The sequence below is a fragment of the Lampetra planeri genome, chromosome 4, assembly GCF_965212315.1.
Source record: "Lampetra planeri chromosome 4, kcLamPlan1.2.h2, whole genome shotgun sequence".
Lineage (NCBI taxonomy): Eukaryota > Metazoa > Chordata > Hyperoartia > Petromyzontiformes > Petromyzontidae > Lampetra > Lampetra planeri.
The window spans coordinates 11,296,061-11,313,733 of NC_136110.1; the positions used below are offsets into that span (position 1 = coordinate 11,296,061).

The 17,673-nt window shown below is 46.4% G+C and overlaps 1 protein-coding gene across 3 annotated transcripts in view; it reads right to left on the reverse strand.

The window, feature by feature from the left end:
* The window catches only part of LOC144717694 (drebrin-like protein), a 105,702-nt gene that overhangs the window by 19,011 nt on the left and 69,018 nt on the right, over positions 1-17,673 (reverse strand). For all 3 annotated transcript variants that reach the window (XM_078593251.1, XM_078593249.1, XM_078593252.1), the window contains 5 exons: positions 16,858-17,009; positions 8,134-8,188; positions 6,690-6,764; positions 5,095-5,203; positions 3,044-3,136 (listed from right to left, as the gene is read on the reverse strand). In XM_078593251.1, coding sequence (XP_078449377.1) covers positions 3,044-3,136; positions 5,095-5,203; positions 6,690-6,764; positions 8,134-8,188; positions 16,858-17,009 — 484 coding nt within the window. The remainder of the gene's footprint in view (positions 1-3,043; positions 3,137-5,094; positions 5,204-6,689; positions 6,765-8,133; positions 8,189-16,857; positions 17,010-17,673) is intronic.

The window sequence follows — 17,673 nt, forward strand, 5'->3', positions numbered from 1 at the left end:
TGTACATGTGAGGAGGCATTGACAGCATTCTGGGTATTTCCCATAAAAGTGTGCAACCTAAACCCCTCACCATTAACTTAGCGTGAATTACAGAACATGTCACTAATCAGAAGCCAGATCATAATCGAGCAGTGCTCATCTATACTGACCATTCTGGGCCAGTGGTAGAAATGTCACTCTCAGTGCAGCCTCATGCTCCTGAGCACAATGGGATAAAGGGGACAAAATCATCCATTGCCATTATGTGAAATTGGTGACCTCGATAATAATGAACCCAGTTTTATAAAGCGCCTTTTAAATTGGTATTCTCAAAGTGCTGTACATCAGAGGTAAAAGAACACACGCTTATAAAAAATTTAAAACACTGACACACCAGTAAAAACCCAATCACAATACAACAAAACCAAAACTAAATAAAAAACAAGCTACGATAAAAACTGGTCAAAATGTCACAATCTCCATGAAACCCATTCAATCAGAGACAAGGCAATGAATGAAATAAAGGTTTTTAGGCTTGATTTAAAAGAAAGGAATAGCGCTCCACAGACTTGCTGCGAAACAACAAAAGGCACGGTCCCCTAGTGTACTACGCCTCAAGCAATCCGCAATCAAGGGAGCGAACATTTGCGGACGAGCACAGCTGTTCCACCTACGTAGCGCGAGCCAAATCAATGAGCGCCAAGACGCGAGAGCCAAAGCGGTCCCAAGCCACGCACGCCACACGGACAGACGACGCATTTGGGGGGCGGTCGACGTCTCACAAACAGAGGGTTTTTGACCCACGTCTGCCAAAACAATCTTTCTCCACAGCAGACGCCCGCCTCTGCCAGAACACCGCGCCGTCTGTGCGTTGGCGCCGCGGCGCGCTGCGTCGGCGGTGCACGCCCTCGCGTGGAGAGGGCACCCTCCTCGGTTACACCGCTGCCTCCCCGAGGGTGTGGTGGCGGGGCGGGCGCTGCCCAGATTACGCGCAGCCTTCACTAAACGGGTTCCCTTTGACTCCGCGATCGGCGGATCGGCTAACTTCGAGGGCTATTCAAACGCGAGGGCTGTGCCCATGGGCGGGCGTGGTGGCAAATAAGATTGGCTGGCAACCCGCGAAAACACCGCATGCCATTTCCATTCTCCCCCCCCGCCATGCCGTGTAGTGATCGTCACTGCCGTACGCTTTATCGCGCGGCGAGCGGCTGCGTGGATTTCACGGTGGTCGTGGTGCGGGATTCTCACCGTCAAATCAAAATCAGCAGTACGTTCGGTATCTGCATCATTCTTATAGGCCTTATGTTTCACAGAGGAGTATAGTTTGCCAGTAGTGGCTAATGTTGCAACGTGGTTTTAATCAATGAAACACATTTTATTTAACATATCTCTTTTTCAAATTTGGACATATTTGGAAAAATATGGACACATTTTGCACGAGATGGATGGTTGTGTTCCCTCAACTGCCCGACCGTGTATGCAGGGAATGATTAAAGCGTGCCGTCTGCTCACTTCGCAGCAGATGCCCACATATTCCATAGCAACTTTGTCGTAGACAACTAGAGTCGCTTTCTGAAGACTTCTATCATGGCCAAGAGCCACGAATTTTAAAATTATTTGCAACCAATGCACAAAGAAACCAGTAAGCGAGTGCAGTTTTTCGATTCCCGCAGACCAGAGACCGTTTCTGCAATCGAAATATTTACGTCGCAAAAGAAACTCTAGTGACACGCCAGTAAATGCGTTCCCTTCACTCCCAGGGACTGCCGCACCCGCTGTCCAGCGAATGTCAGAACTGGGCGGTTTTTTTATTGCACCAACTGCCACGGTTCCGCCGTGACGCAACCGCACGCTACGCGCACACACAAAAGCCACCTCTAGAAATTAAAACGTTGCACTTTTCGAAATGCATCGTGGGATGACGCGCGCCTGCCGGGGGTTACAAAACTGGTGACCGACGGATGAGAGTAGGAGGAAAGAGAGGATGAACATCCCCCTGACATTTTGCACAGAAAGAGAAAGGCAGACTTTACAAACAAAGCACTCCTCGACCGAAGTACCAAAGGAAGCGCTAACGTACGGCTGCGATAAGATAGGTTCATCACGCAGACATCCACCAAAAAGTAGTCCCGTGGTGTTTCGCTCAAGACTGTCCACAATTGCGAAGTTGCACCCCTGCTCTTCGTAGGGAGTTACGAGAAAGGATGCCTCTACGACTCAAACTGAGGGAATGGGGCACGCTATCGTACTTAATTTTCTATAATACATATTAACGACTGCAAACCCTTTGCCAATGCAGTGCTGGAACGAACGCTGCGCAATTCGCAACGCGCTGAGGTGTGTATACATTCAGATGTTGTCAGCCCATGATGAATGAGTATTTATACTTGTGGGAGAAAGCCAGAGCACCCGGAGAAAACTCACGCGCGTGAGGGGAGACATACAGATGGAGCAGATGGACATGAGGCCACACTTTGCTGTAACCGCCTTCTCCTGGTTCAGCCAAGGCATGGCACCTCGACGCCCACGGGGAAGGGAGTTTCGCAAGATGGTGCAGTGAGCCACCAACCCACGCTGCTACCACAGTGCTGGATCACAGGCAGCCACGTGTAGCACGGCCGCCACCACTGCCCGACTTCCCGACAGTGTTTACTATTCCAGTGAGAGGCTCAACACTGAACACCCTCTAAACTGAAGCCCGCTGAGCTATTATCTCTTCTTCAGAAGCGACCCGGCCACAATTGATCACTCAACGAAGCGGCTTATCACGTGGAAATTTTATAGCAGCCGAATGATTTAAATGCGCGATGTTGATTTCTAAATGTGGACGGAAAACCCGGAGGTCCCGGAGAAAAATCCATGCGACTGCGTGAAGAGAGACATGCAAACTCTCAATATACAGGTGTTGGATTTGGGATTGAACCCACGACCTCCTGCATATCAGGCGAGGGAGATAACATCTCTTCATCACCTCCACAACGTACTGCACTCGCCGGCCACCAGGTGCAAGAGCGTTGCGTGTGTCTTTTCTGTAGAGGGCAGCTGCGGGCAAGCGAGTGAGTACCTGTAGGAGAGACTTTGCCCGTGCCGCGTGGCGCGCTGCACTCCCAGGCTGGGAGGCTGCCCTCCTTCCGCAGGAACGGGCTCTTCAGTTTCCCTGCGCACAGCACGCACACACAAAGACAAAGATCACCCGTACAGCCACACAGAGTGTTGGGGCAAGTGCTGGGCGGGGCAAGTGCTGCTTGCACCTCCGATTAGCACGGTTGGCTACGTACGGTGCAAAAGAAGTTCAACATACATACGTACATAGCAAGTACTTATGAAGGCCTGCAAAGCAAACGCGGGGGCTGTGTGGTAATAAACACGCCCGGCGACCTTTGTCTATCTCCAGTGCTGACGTTTGCACACCGCACCAGGTACTTATTTAAGGCCGAATCGACATAAGGGAGGCACAGGACCGGTACAGATATCTGTTACTGATGGTTGGCTTTGAGAGGGAATAGAATTCAGGTAGCTAGGTTCGTAGCATAGTGCGCTAACCCCGACACGCACACAAACACAACATACATGCCCGGCATTGACTCTTTTGAGTGTGATGGTCTAAAACAAGGCTGTGTGCATTGCACGCGGAGTTTGATGATGCCACGAGACATGCACGGCACGATTAGAGAGCCACAATAATGTCTTCCGCCGTCTATAAAATTAACTTTTTCATTGACTTATTCCTCTCATTTTATTTTCAGTTTGCACCTCCCTATCTGTCTGAGGAGTTTCTCGCCATTCACATGCATTGCTGGAATTGGTTTTGTGAAGATCCCCCTCTTTAGCCTTCTAGACTTTTGTATGTATGTATGTTGAACTTCTTTCGCACCGTATGTAGCCAACTGTGCGGTTAGCGAACACCTATACCAGATATCAATTGAAAGCCGAGTCAACCTAGAGAAGGTCAGACAGGGTTACAATCCTGTCTGTTTAATTTGCTACTGGTGCTATGCATGACTGGGCATTACACTTAGGCCATCTGGTTGTGTAGCACAGTGTGAACTCCTGCTCAACAATTCCACACACACAGACACAAATGCCTCGCTCAGGCGCACAAACATCCACTAATGCCACTCCAGCCCTCCCTAAAGATACACACAATCATGCAAACGATTGAACAGCATTTTCAGGCAGTATATAAATTACACTTAAATTTCGATTTAAAGCTTTCGTGACTGCAGGGATTCATCTTCTTGGTTTTTTCGGTAAAGTCACGTAGAAGGGAAGTAATAAAATTATAAAAATAAAACATAATAAAATATGTTTTATTTTAAATAATAAAAATAAAAAATAATAAAATATGTTTTATTTTTATTATTTTATTACTTCCCTTCTACGTGACTTTACCGAAAGAACCAAGAAAATAGATTACACTTACCCAGGGCGCATCGCAACAAAAGAGTAATACACTTCAACCACCATGGAGCAAGCACTCTACTGGAATAAATGCTATCAGAATAAGGAAGACCAATTTCCCTGTTTAATATGAAGAGAAAATATTAATTTTTACGATAACGAAGTCTCACATTTTCCGAAACGTGAACGCAAATCTCCGGTCATCCTCGCAGCAGCGGCGGCGGCTTTTGGCTGCTGGCCATCGAACGAAGACGCTCACCGCATCGCACGCCTTCAGATGCGCTTCTGCGGCTGTCTGGAACGTTTTTATTATTCCGTTATTAGGAAGCCACTGGAGCTTTGCACTTTTACATCATCTAGATTGAAAATTCAATTCTTTAGAACTGCTTTTTGTGCAGCGTTTGTTGTCCTTCTCCCGCACATCCGATTAGCACGTTTGACTACGTATGGTGTGAAAGAAGTTCAACACACATACGTACACAGGCAAAACCCATCACACCTTCCTCCTTCCACTGCATACACCCCCCACAGTGCGACATACATACACCCTACACACGTACAGACCCAAGGCATTCGGGGCACCAGCCGTGCTGCGTATGAGCCGCTTCGCCCGCCGTTCCTTTGCGCTCAGTAAAGAGGCGCTAAAACATTCGTGGATGCTCTCTGGAGTAGCTCGGATTTCCCCCGCGTGGTTGAAGGGGCCCCGGTACTGACCGGGGGAGTAGGGGGTCGGCGTGGTGTGGTCGTACGACATCGCGCGCTCCTTCTGCTTGAAGATCTCGCGCGGGTTCAGCGACCTCTGCTGGATGACCGTGGCTGCTTCCTAACGGAGAGCGGTGCAAGAAAACTAATAAAATGGAAGTAAAACGAGCGTTAGCCACGCAAGCTTGCCCTCTTGGAGGCCAGTGTCTCACACATTCTCCCAGTGAAAACATCACCCAAGCGGGTGCAATTAAACACCTTTGTTGTATTACACATCCTACAACATTCACTCTGTCAAGCTTGCTCTAGCCATGGCTGGAGGTAGCTATAGAGAGCCTTTCTAGAGGGTATTTGGCCTACGCTGGCCAGACATCCTGGAAAAAATCGGGAGAACCCACATTTTACCCTACCACACTTGGGCATCGATTGAACCGCCACTCGGGGAGGTCCGTGCAGCGACCTCTGGATTGCATGCACAGTGCCGCGAACCATCAGCACACCGCACTTGCATTCTGTTCAAATAGAATCCAGAGGGCCTCAGTGCTCACAGAAACCCAGCGAGACAATCATGTGGAATTGACTGTCCTGACCCTGTGGGTGCAAATTCCACATTCCTACTGCGGGCCATGTCTCTTCATTACAATGCCCACGATTGACTCCCCATTGAAGTGATGTTCATTTTCAGGATCATAATCTTTATTTAGGCCGGAGGAATCACTCCATTTCTGGTGACCCCAGAGAGACTGCGGTGGACTGAGCTGGCCCCTGACCGGGATATGAACTCACAACCGTCCCCCGACTTCACCCGGAGTGCTCTTTACCATGGTGCTACCTGGCCAGGTAAGTAACACGTGTGACCAATATCCTTCACTTCACGTTCTGAATTTTAACATCTCAATTGCATTTTATGCCGACGGTATCATACGGAGCATGAGGCCCGTGGGATTAGTGTCACAAAGCGGCATTGTAAGTACAGTCCAATGGCTTCACACAACCCGGATGGAAGGCCATAACCCTACGTGGCAGCAATGTAGTAACAATCACTGATATGTCGCACTGGGTTTTGCTCTTTGTTAGGAATCATTGGCACAACCTTGTGTGCTTCTTACGGCCAGTTTTCTTCTTTCGTACGGCTGACGTAGGTGCAGGGCACCGAATAACAATGTCACGTGCAGGTGTGTCAAGCCAGCATATAACCGCGTCAGGGGCAGCTGGAGTGAGTGCATCGCTGCGATGTCTCCTTCGTATTTGTGGATCGGGGCATTGCGTCGTTATACGTTGTTACGGTCCGTTCTGGGGTAGTGATAGGGGTTGGGGTAGCGATTGGCGTAAATATTTTCTTTCGTATATCTGATGATGTAGATGCAGAGCAACAACTAACAATGTCACATCCAGCTGGTCAAGCCAGCAGGAGCAGCGGAGTTGTATCGCTGTAAAAATCTTGCCAGTGTGCACGAGGCACTTTACCCCGGGGCGGCTGGGCACCCTCTGCTGTATGCGCCCTGCTACTGCATGCAATCTTCGGTCTTTCAAGTCTAAAAAGTCAGCTGGGTAAACGTCCTTCTTGGCTCAATATGAAAATACAAACGGGCACAACCACCACTCACGGCTGCTTTCTCCACCGATTCGCTCTTCTTGTAGCCACGGCGCATTCGCTGCTGATAATCGTTCTCCTCTTGCTCCTGCCAGGGAGACACAACAAAGATCCACCGTGAAGCCTAAACAGACTGTTGGGGCAAGCTCTGTTATAGCGAGCAGCACCTATGAAGGCCGGCACGGCACACGAGAGGGGGTGGGTGGCCAGCATCACACCCGACCGCCTTTGTCTCCCTATTGGCGATGTTTACACACCGTGCGAGGTACTCGTTTGAGGCCGGGTCGACCTAGACGAGCCTGAGGACTGGTTTAATCATCACTGTTGTTGGTCGTGAGCGGGGAATCAAACTCGGGTGACGTGGTTAGCAGCGCTGAGCGCCAAATCTCTAAGCTCCTGCTTTGCAGAGAGACAAAACAAATACAGGAGATTGACACTAACCACAACCTGGTCAATGAGTCTAAACCCCTGGATATGGGACACGCGCATGGCTAAACCAGACAAAGAAAGTAATCATCTAAAACTCCGCTTGTCAAAAAATTCGATTTTCCAATTCTACACGGCGATTGCAGTTTTGTGGCAGCTAATTGAATGCTACGACACTGAATCAGTCCGGGAATTAGGTCACTGTATGCTACTCTCACAGCCTGGAACCGGGAACGTGGCATTTAGCTGCAAATGTTCATGGGAAAAAGTACATTTTGACCAGGTTTCTCATTTAAAGGAGATGCAATCTATTTTATGGGTTTTCGGATTTGTTAACCGATGGGAAGAAATGGAACTTTGAACACTAAACCAAATGCAAAGGGCACCGAATGGAATTGACAACACTTGTTCGCATGGAGACTCTCTTTTAACGGTGAGGGTTGGAAATTCCAAAATTTAATATTTTTTCTCCTTGTTCGGTGAGGCGATGAAAACAAAACCCCCACTGGCTTTAATTGACTCCGCGGGTCGGCCTTGGCCTTGTTTTATACGGAGGCAAAAAAAACAACAAAAGTGCCGCGAAACAACCATCAAGTCCCGCGCAGGGCAATTTCACATTTGATGTTCAATCACGCCCGGTTCCCCCGCGGTTAAAATTACTCGTCCAAACGCACATTACGATATCACCGCGAGCGAGCGCGCGCGCATGAAACAGAGCGGCGCACTCCAGGGGAATGTTAACGACTGCAAGGACAGCGTGCGCAGTCGGGCACGGAGACACCCTTACGCTGGGACTGTGGGGCGAATGTCGTCGTACGGAACTCCCTCGTATTGAATCTTGCTTCAAGAGCATCCAAAGTTGGTATCGCTCAAATCATTGCACACTCATTTGCAGGGCATCGCTAATCCACGGGGTTGCTTGTAAGAAAGGCAGCAGAGCAAGTTGGCCGACAACCTATCACATGTGCACAGAGGGCTGGATTCATTGCCCCGTCAGTTCACAAGAGTAATGCGTGCGCAACAAGACTCACCCATTTCTGTTTTTCTTTACTTCTGTCCTCTGAATCGGCCTTTTCTTGATATTTCCTGCCGACCACAAGCGCAACCATATTACTCCGCATACACCGCAAGTGTGGCAGTCCCCCTCTTACACACCGTGCTTTTGTTGCACACCGTGTACAAACGTGGACACGTGCATGAGCCCCACGTTTTGTGAATGCACGTTTACGTCAAATGCTGCAAGAGCCAGCCGTTATTTACCAACGTGGACCTTGAAGTGCACGCCACGTCATTTCACTCATGCCGTGGACAGTGGCACTCGTTTAGCCCGTACCGATCGGACCTGCATCTCCCCAAGGTCTAACTTTCAAAGGAGATTGTGTTTACAGTATCTAGAAAAAGGTTTTATGTAAGCAGAAAAATAACTAAACCATATCACAACTGTTTTCCTCAAGGCATGAAAGGGAATAGTGTAAAAGTGGATGCAGTTAGTGATAAATATTGAAGCCGTGGTTTAAAATAAATACAAGTAGTTTACAGGCCTTTGGCAATCCACTGCTGTATTAAGGCCTCTCCATGCCGCATGGCCATGGCGGTTATACCATCATACCTCACTGAACTGTTGCCAGGTGGTGAACTGTGGGGTGCTTTGGAAAGCGGATTTTTTTTTATCATGAAAAGCAACAGAGCAGTGCGGAGTGAAAAAACGGTTTCCCATCGGTGCACGTTCCCGGCTATGACATATAGATAAATTTGCAAGGACATTCACAAAGAAAATGTACAAATGTGGCCAATATGTCAACGTGGAAATAAACCACCAAGATTAAAGTTGTAGTTGTCAGCAAAGATATAAATGAAGCCGAAAGCAAATGATGATCGTAAGTAAAATGAACGCCGCTGAGAAACGAAGACCGTTCACTAAAGGAGTTAAACCTGCACCAAATTCACAGTGGCTGTGTGGGACCTTAACCATTTCCCATTCCGATGCCGTACGTGTATGTACTTGTACGTCATCAGTTTTCCTTCCCATTCCGTTGTAATGACGTGCGTGTATGTGTACATCATTGGAAGAAAAAATAAAAATCTTTATCGGTAAGTCGTCAGGTCGGAAGATGTACCGAGGCTCCTACAAAGCCATGCGGGAGGGCGTGGCATAGTTTGGTGCCAGCTATCGTAGAGTGCGGTTCGTGTGGCTACGGTTCTCTGCGATGAGCGGTGCACGGGACCCACCATGCAAACTGCAGACGTCTTGGAACGGGAAAGGGTGAACAACAACAAGGATTGCTGCTGAAATAACCTAAGCACTGTTAATGTCACGAGCACTTAAAAGATTGCGGTTATCGCTTCGTTACAACTGGCTGTAGTGTGGAACGGTTTTTTAAGTTATTCACAGACATGTCATGTGGACAAAATAATTCCTGTTTTAAAAAGTGACTTTGTGCAACAGGAAGTTGTGACTCTCATCCAGCAGATGGCAGTACAGGGTAAAGAGAGGGTCTTCACTGCATTCGTTTTACTGTCGTTTGTCGTAAATGCAAAAAGTAACACAACAATCATACACATAAGGCACCCCCTCTAAATGTATAAAGCCAGGAGAATGACACTCGAAAAATAGTTTCCAGCCATTGCATTGTCTAATATTGATTTACGTTTGCAATATGTTTGATTCCACACGTGATAGTGTTTTCGTTTTGTTCCGATTTACTTCATCGCTGTACTTTCTTTTATTTGTTTTGCCTTTGTAATTTTGATGACATAGATTCTCTTGCAAATGAGACTACGCCGGTTCTCTTGAGTTTTCACCTGGTTAAACAAAACAAACTTGAAACGTGGCCACCCATTAAAGAGCCCTAAGTACAAAGTACATACCACGCACGCACATATCGTTTTACTTCTACAGCATGGTATTAATCAGCAAAGCGGAGCGGTGGTGCAATGGTCAGCGTACTGCACTATGAACCACAGGAACCGGAGTTCAATGCCTGGCCACTGCCACCGAGTACAATCATAAACCGTGGGCCCCGTTTGGTGGCATAGGTCTGCGATTCGTCACGAAGGAGGTAGAGAGTTGGTGGATTCTATTGAACAGCCAACTGTGAAGTACCATTGGAGGCAGCACAGAAAGCGGGCTGCTGCTCTGTATGAATATGCATGGAATCTCTGGTTTCTTGGCACAATCTAAAATAGTAAAAAAAACAAAGTACCACACCGACGGAACTTTTCCAGCAGGGCCCTCTGGGTAAAAGGTAAAGTGAGACTATTGATAACATAATATTACAAATCTTTAAAATACCATAACTTAGTTGTTGGTATTTGACTTTAATTAAACATAAAGTGAACACGTGCAGTAAGTGCTTTTGTGTAAGTTCGAAAGATGTATTAAAGTGCTAAAATTTGTATTTTTAAGTTGAGTGTTTTAATACCTTTCTAATGCTATTTAGATTACCGTTTCAGCAGTCATTTAGCTACTTTATTTCAAAATCACACGAAGGTGTTCCAAAGAATATGGTCATACGGAACGCGACCATCCACATCGATACCTGGTTATGAATTCCAAACCCACTTCAAAACTCGTTTCGTAAAGTGGTACTGAAAAGTTTCGATGATCATTGCACACTATTATAGCATTGAATAAAAAAAAAATTTCAATAAAATGTATCATCATCCGTTCGTAGACTGGGTGTGGTAGTGCATGCCTGTATTTCAGCACTTCTGATTAGCATGGTTGGCTACGTACGAAATTAGTTCAACGTTATTTAGATTATTTTGCGGCTATAAATGTCCACAAAAGCCATTTTGTCGAGCAATCATTTCTGGTCAGGTCGCTTCTGAAAAATAAGTTAATACCTCAGTGGGCTTTACCTGGTTATATAAAAAAAATTGGTTTACTTTTATTAGTAAATGTTTTCAAGTGATTTGTTTACCTTTGTGATACTTTTCACTCCTATCGTGTTTGTGCACTGTGTGTTGTTGTAACGTTCTGACTCGCCCCTACTGGAAATCTGTGAAAAAGAGCTTTATAGCTCATCGGATTCTTCCTGTAAAAATAAATATTCTGCTTCTGAACGTACATACAATATACTTTCGAAGGCAAGATTTTGGTGGAAAACAGGGATTTAAATGCGCCATAAACGTTGGAACTTGCTGTACTGTAAAGTGGCCAGGAGATGGCAGTTGCAGCGAAGGGTTTCATAACCCATCTCAAGAATGTTCTGGGCTGGTCGGTGCTGCTGCAGCGACTGGCGTTTGACTCCCGGTCGCTTTAATCCGCGAGTTAAGACTCCTGGTCGGGGTGTATCCCAACTCATCGTTGTCCCTGAAGTTAACAAAAATGAGTTCCACGCTGTCAAGTCAATGATGAAGACGGTGCACAAGCCATGACAGTGTGGGGGGGGGGGGCAGCCACGTTTGGGAGTTGGTGGCGTGCCGTTCGGGAATGCTTCCCGCTGGGCATTGTTTAGATTACAGACAGGGTACGTGAAAAACAAGCATAGGTTTGACCCTTTCTGGAAATAAAACAGGAGTGAAGATGTTCAAAAGACATCAGGACTGCATTAACCACACATACCTCTGGTAAAACATGCACCCCATATCCAGACACCCATGCCTTGCAAAAGGCATCTATTTGGTGTTTGAACATCCTAACACCTGCTTTATTGCCAGAAAGGGTAAAACCCATTCTTAATTTTCATCATTTTTGAGATATTGGCAAAAAGGTCCCACCGGGTACGTGAAGCTCACCCCCATATTCACCACACACAACAGTTCGCGACTGAACTGTGTTTACAGTGTCCGAGTCCGCGCCACGGAAGGACCAGCGCTCTCTTCGGAGAGTGGAGGCACCACGTCACCTTTGAAAGGCAGCATCGTTCACAACGACGATCAGACCCCAAAGCCAAGGCTCTCACTCTCGTCTTGGTTCATCGACCTGCATCGGTGGAATAATAGATATCTTGTCCAGCGGCGTGCCAAACTTTTTAAGAACACTAAATTACAAATCAAGTTCAGTTCAATCAACGACTGTATACATACAATCACTCGGTAAATAATTTAACTCTTAATTGGTTACCTTCCCCGAGGGTTGTTTTTTATGGCATGAAGGTCATTAAGAATTATATTCTAATCATTTAACAGCCCTGATGGAAAACAGATTTAAATGAGAATTACTTGTTTGTCGCCTTTAGGACCCAAATAATTGTAATTACATGGCTGTTAAGCTTTTTGCGTTAAACTGTGTTTTTTTTTAAAGGCCTAAAACTGTTGCAAAGACTTCTCCAATCAGGTGGAAAAATACTTGACTCACAACCAGAAAGCTGCAATTTAGAATCATGAGCGTTACAGGAATAGTTTTCAATTAAAACAATTGGAGAAGGAAACGAACAGGCCCGTCAACCTACAATGCAAGCAGTGCAGCGTAGTCAAGACAAATATATTGCTGTAGTATGCATGGACCCTCTAGTTTGCTCTCCGCCTTGAAAATCCCGCACTGATCGGTAATATGAAGTTTGGTTAGACAATCTCCGCAACCCACACCATGGGCTGCAGCACTTTGCGTTAAACAGTGGAAATGTGGAGACACTGAAAAAGCAAATGAGTAACACGATTACCCAGACCTGCATTTTAAAATCGTCAGAAATTACCTTAGACAATGTCGAGAACTATCGTGGTGAGGTATCCAAGCCAACCATCTAGAATTAAAAGTCCCCACACATTCCCATCAGCTTGGAAACCCATAATAATACCAAGGATTGGTGAATATTTTGACGGCAACCCTTGCGGATCCACTGTTTACAAGCGGAAACCAATGAACTGCAACGTGAAGTTATACGGTAAGAGGTGTGTATAATTGCTGCTCGCACTTGTTCAACCACCATAAAAAATGTATTGCCAAATTACACAAACTGCAGTGTCATTAATTTGTAAGCGTGGCTCTAAAAAACAAAAGCTGAGTGCTGCTGGATTCCTAGGACTCAAAACCACATTAAAATTACAAGTGGCTCTAGGTCTTGTGATTGATCTGTCCATGATTCTACTATTATTATTATCATCATTCTCATACCTAATATAATCACAATCGCATTGTGAAGGCTGGAAAAAGGCTTCCGCACGACAGCTGACTGGCAAGTCGGGGGTATGTGGATAATGCTCGCCAATGGAGGGCAATCCCAGCGCAGGATTCGTCGAGGACTTTCAGAACCTCCGGGAAAAAAAAAAGCCTCGATGAAAGTCCCACGACCCAACCTTGGGATCGAGTACAAATCTAACGAAAGAGGCACACAGGGGAAAAGCAACCTGGGACCATGCCAATGTCGACAATGAACGCCGGACCACTGACCCGGTTTCAAGCTTACCCTGCAAGCATATGGCCGGCACTGCACCATGCATTGAGATTATTTAGATTATTTTGGTGCCATAAATATCCAAATGATGGGCCACTTTGTTGAGCCATTATTTGTGGCCAGGTTGCTTCTGAAAAATAAGTTAATACCTCAGTGGGCTTTGTCTGGTAGGATGGGGATGGTTCAGTTGTATTTATGTGTTTTGGGTGATTTGTTTACCTTTCTTGTACTTTGCACTCCTAGCGTGTTTGTGTATTGTTTGTTGTTGTAACATTCTCAGTATTAATACATATTCTGAACCGCATCGGAGCATCACACGGCAGGTGTGGCCATGTCCTGAACGGATGGAGAGGTTGAGAATTGCCCACTCTGGGAATGCAGTCACCAGTCCTCAAACCGTACCCGAAGCTGTGTAAGTACGCCACTGCCAGCTGCAGCTGCCGGTATAATACCTACTATAATCACCCAGGAATGTCCTTAACGCTCGTGACGTCACTCCACATCGACCAGCCCCCCTCATTAATATTCATGAGCAGGTGACGTCAGTCAACATTGAACAGCCCCCTCATTAATATTCATGATCAGGTAACGTCCTCTAAATGGACACCCCTCCCCCCCCCGCATTATTATTACCTCCAATAATGAGCCAAGAATGTCTGTGTGCATCGCTCGTGACGTCACTCCACATCGAACAGCCCCCCTCGTTAATAATCATTATAAGGTGACGTCCTCCAAATGGACACCCCCCTCCCCCCATTCATAATAATTAGCGGGTGACGTCACTCCACATGGGGGGGGCGAGGCGCCTCCTCCCCCCTCCTCGGCGTCAACTTACAACCCTCACTACAAAGGCAGAAGCCTCTAGCCACACAATCTCCGTAACGCTGTTGAGACATCAAAGTAAAAAGGACGTCATGATGAACACGGGATAATAACCTGAAAATGAAATAGGTCTGTGTCACCGCGCCCTTACAAATTGCACACGAATGGATGCAATGAATATCACGTCGCGGTCGGCTTTTAGCTTGCAAGTTTCAGATTTACTGCAATACACCCGTCCGTCCTTGGACGGGCAAAAGGCGAGTTATCATATAAATCACCACGGTACTCCCAAGCAAAGGTCCAGCTCCTCTCAGGAAGGGGGGGGGGGTGTGCCCAGTAGAACTATTATATGGAGGGGGGGGGGGCACCCCGTTACACTGATATACCACCAAGGGGAGAGTGAGCTGGGGTGTAGTGGGGGGGGGGGCAAAGGGACGTGTGAAGGCACAGGATCCAGCCCACCCCTAGCGCCAGCACCGAGAACTCCTGAAGCCTTCCGCTGATTTTCCAACCTTGACACAAACACGTGACCGTTGATGGAAAATCTCCGTACCATATGAAAAAAATAAGAAACGCTGGAGCGTACAAGTCTCTCTCCCTCAGCTGAGGGTTTCGACTGACACGTGGGGATTTTCTTGTTTAAATTCACCTGGTTGAGGGGTTCAAACTCAGCTCAATATTCCCTGTGAGGTCACGTAAACGGGTGCAACTTTGAGAGGTAACCCCGCCACGCCACAGGAACGTGGAATTTCCACAAGATGAGCACCGAGACACTTTGACTTGACATGAGACGCATCAGAAATAATTATAAATTAGTTATTCTGGAAACAAAAAATCAGCCTGCTGTTTAAAAGCCGTACTGCAATTGAAGTGATAAGCCAAAGTGCCTCCCTGCTGAGAGGAGCGTTCTGCACGGCTCATCTCTCTCTGCTGGCAACCCCTAAGCCAATGGGTCGAAATTTCTGCATTCATTAAATAGGTGAAGGCATAGTCTATTTCCAGGGCAAACCCACAGCGCGACAGAACTGTGATACTTGCACTGGCAACGATGCACAACCACAAACAACAAAACCTGACCACACCCGTCAATAACGGTGTCCTTGAGAAGAATCAAAAATATGACGGGCGACGTTTCAGAAAATAGTCCATCCACTCTCCTCCTCCTCCTCAGTCTCTACTATATAAGGGCCACTGCCTGAAACGTCACCTATTGTGTATATAAGATTGTGTATATCCTATTGTGTTAATCACCTATTGTGTATATCCTATTGTGTATATCCTATTATGTCAAACACCTATTGTGTATATCCTATTGTGTATATCATATTGTGTCAATCACCTATTGTGTATATCCTATTGTGTCAATCACCTATTGTGTATATCATATTGTGTATATACTATTGTGTCAATCACCTATTGTGTACATCCTATTGTGTATATCCTATTGTGAATATCCTATTGTGTCAATCACCTATTGTGTATATCCTATTGTGTCAATCACATATTGTGTATATCCTATTGTGTATATACTATTGTGTCAATCACCTATTGTGTCACTCACCTATTGTATATATCCTATTGTGTCAATCACCTACTGTGTATATCCTATTGTGTCAATCACATATTGTGTATATCCTATTGTGTATATACTATTGTGTCAATCACCTATTGTGTCAATCACCTATTGTGTATATCCTATTGTGTCAATCACCTATTGTGTATATCCTATTGTGTATATCCTATTGTGTCAATCACCTATTGTGTATATACTATTGTGTATATCCTATTGTGTAAATCACCTATTGTGTATATCCTATTGTGTCAATCACCTATTGTGTATATCCTATTGTGTATACCCTATTGTGTCAATCACCTACTGTGTATATCCTATTGTGTCAATCACATATTGTGTATATCCTATTGTGTATACCCTATTGTGTCAATCACCTACTGTGTATATCCTATTGTGTCAATCACCTATTGTGTCAATCACCTATTGTGTCAATCACCTATTGTGTCAATCACCTATTGTGTCAATCACCTATTGTGTATATCCTATCCATCCGGAACAGCTCTGAACAAGGGATGCACATTGCAAAGGACTCCGTGCGTCTCCTGACCCCTCCCCTGTCCCCCTCCCCCTCCTTCCTTCCTCTCACCCAACCCCTCCCCCCTCCTCTCCCCCCCTCCTTTCATCCTTTCCTGTGTAACGAAAGTTCAATTTTAATGTGCAATTTAATTGAAGGACTGTGTGTTGCCTTGGTGTGGTCTTGGACTGTTTTTGCTGTTGTCTTTCCATCTTGCCAGAAGTTTAGGAATTGGCGCACTTGTGCAATTTGAACTTCTATACTTAATCTATTTTACATATTTATTTTTACTGATTTTATTACCTTTCCTGTTGTCTATGTACGGTGCGAAAGAAGTCCAACATACATACTTTGCATTCCTATTGTGTTTTTGTATCCTTTGTCGTTGTAACTTTCTGACCCCGTGCCCCAACTGGACATCTGTGCAAAAAAGAGCTTCATAGCTCCAGGATAAATCCTGATTTCTCTCTCCTCCCCCCCCCTCCCATGCGTGCTTCTGGACCCTCACTTGAGCTCGTCGATCTCGCGCGCCTTCTCCAAGAAGCGCCGCTCCCGCTCGCCCGCCTCCTGACGCTCGCGCTCCTGCCGCTCCTCCTCCTCGCGCTTGCGCTGCTCTTCCGCCCGCAGGCGCTCCTCTTCCTTGCGCAGCTTCTCCTCGCGCTGCTCGCAGAGCCGGGAAACAAAACGACCGTGGTCGATCAACTCCCATCGCGTGGCGGTGCCGCGCGCCCCATTGCATCGTCGTGAGAACCCCAGCTCGGAGGAGATGTGGGCAGCGCTGGCCTCCGTTGGTGGTAGCATCGAGCCGGTGATGAATATTCTAGACCGCACGAACCGTAACGTGCGCACTGTCTGCTTCACAGTGGACGTTTAAAAGATCCCGCGACGTCACAAGACAAGAGCAAGCCACGTGCGCCGCAGACACGCTCTAGAATTTACTTAATTCGTAAAAATTATCTGACTAAAATCACTTAATTGGGTAAAACCACAAAGCAACATCGCCCACTGCCGGCGGACTATAGCAGTCTGTGAAGTATGGCACCTTTTTTGAAAGTCTTGGGCTAGAAAAATGGCGTGAAGGCCGAATGTGCCAAGTTATCTTTCAACAAATTATTTGCCCAAAGCACAATGAACCAAAAAAGAAACTGAAATTCGTCAATAAAATACAAATATAATTGTCAAAGTTTCTGGTAACGGCCCTTCTTCATAGCACAGAGAGAGGTCAGAGGGATCGAGTGGATATGGTTTGGAGACAGCCCTTATCACGGTGCGGCCTCATGAGAATTACATTTTCTGATGACCAGATTTTAAACAGGCACAGTAA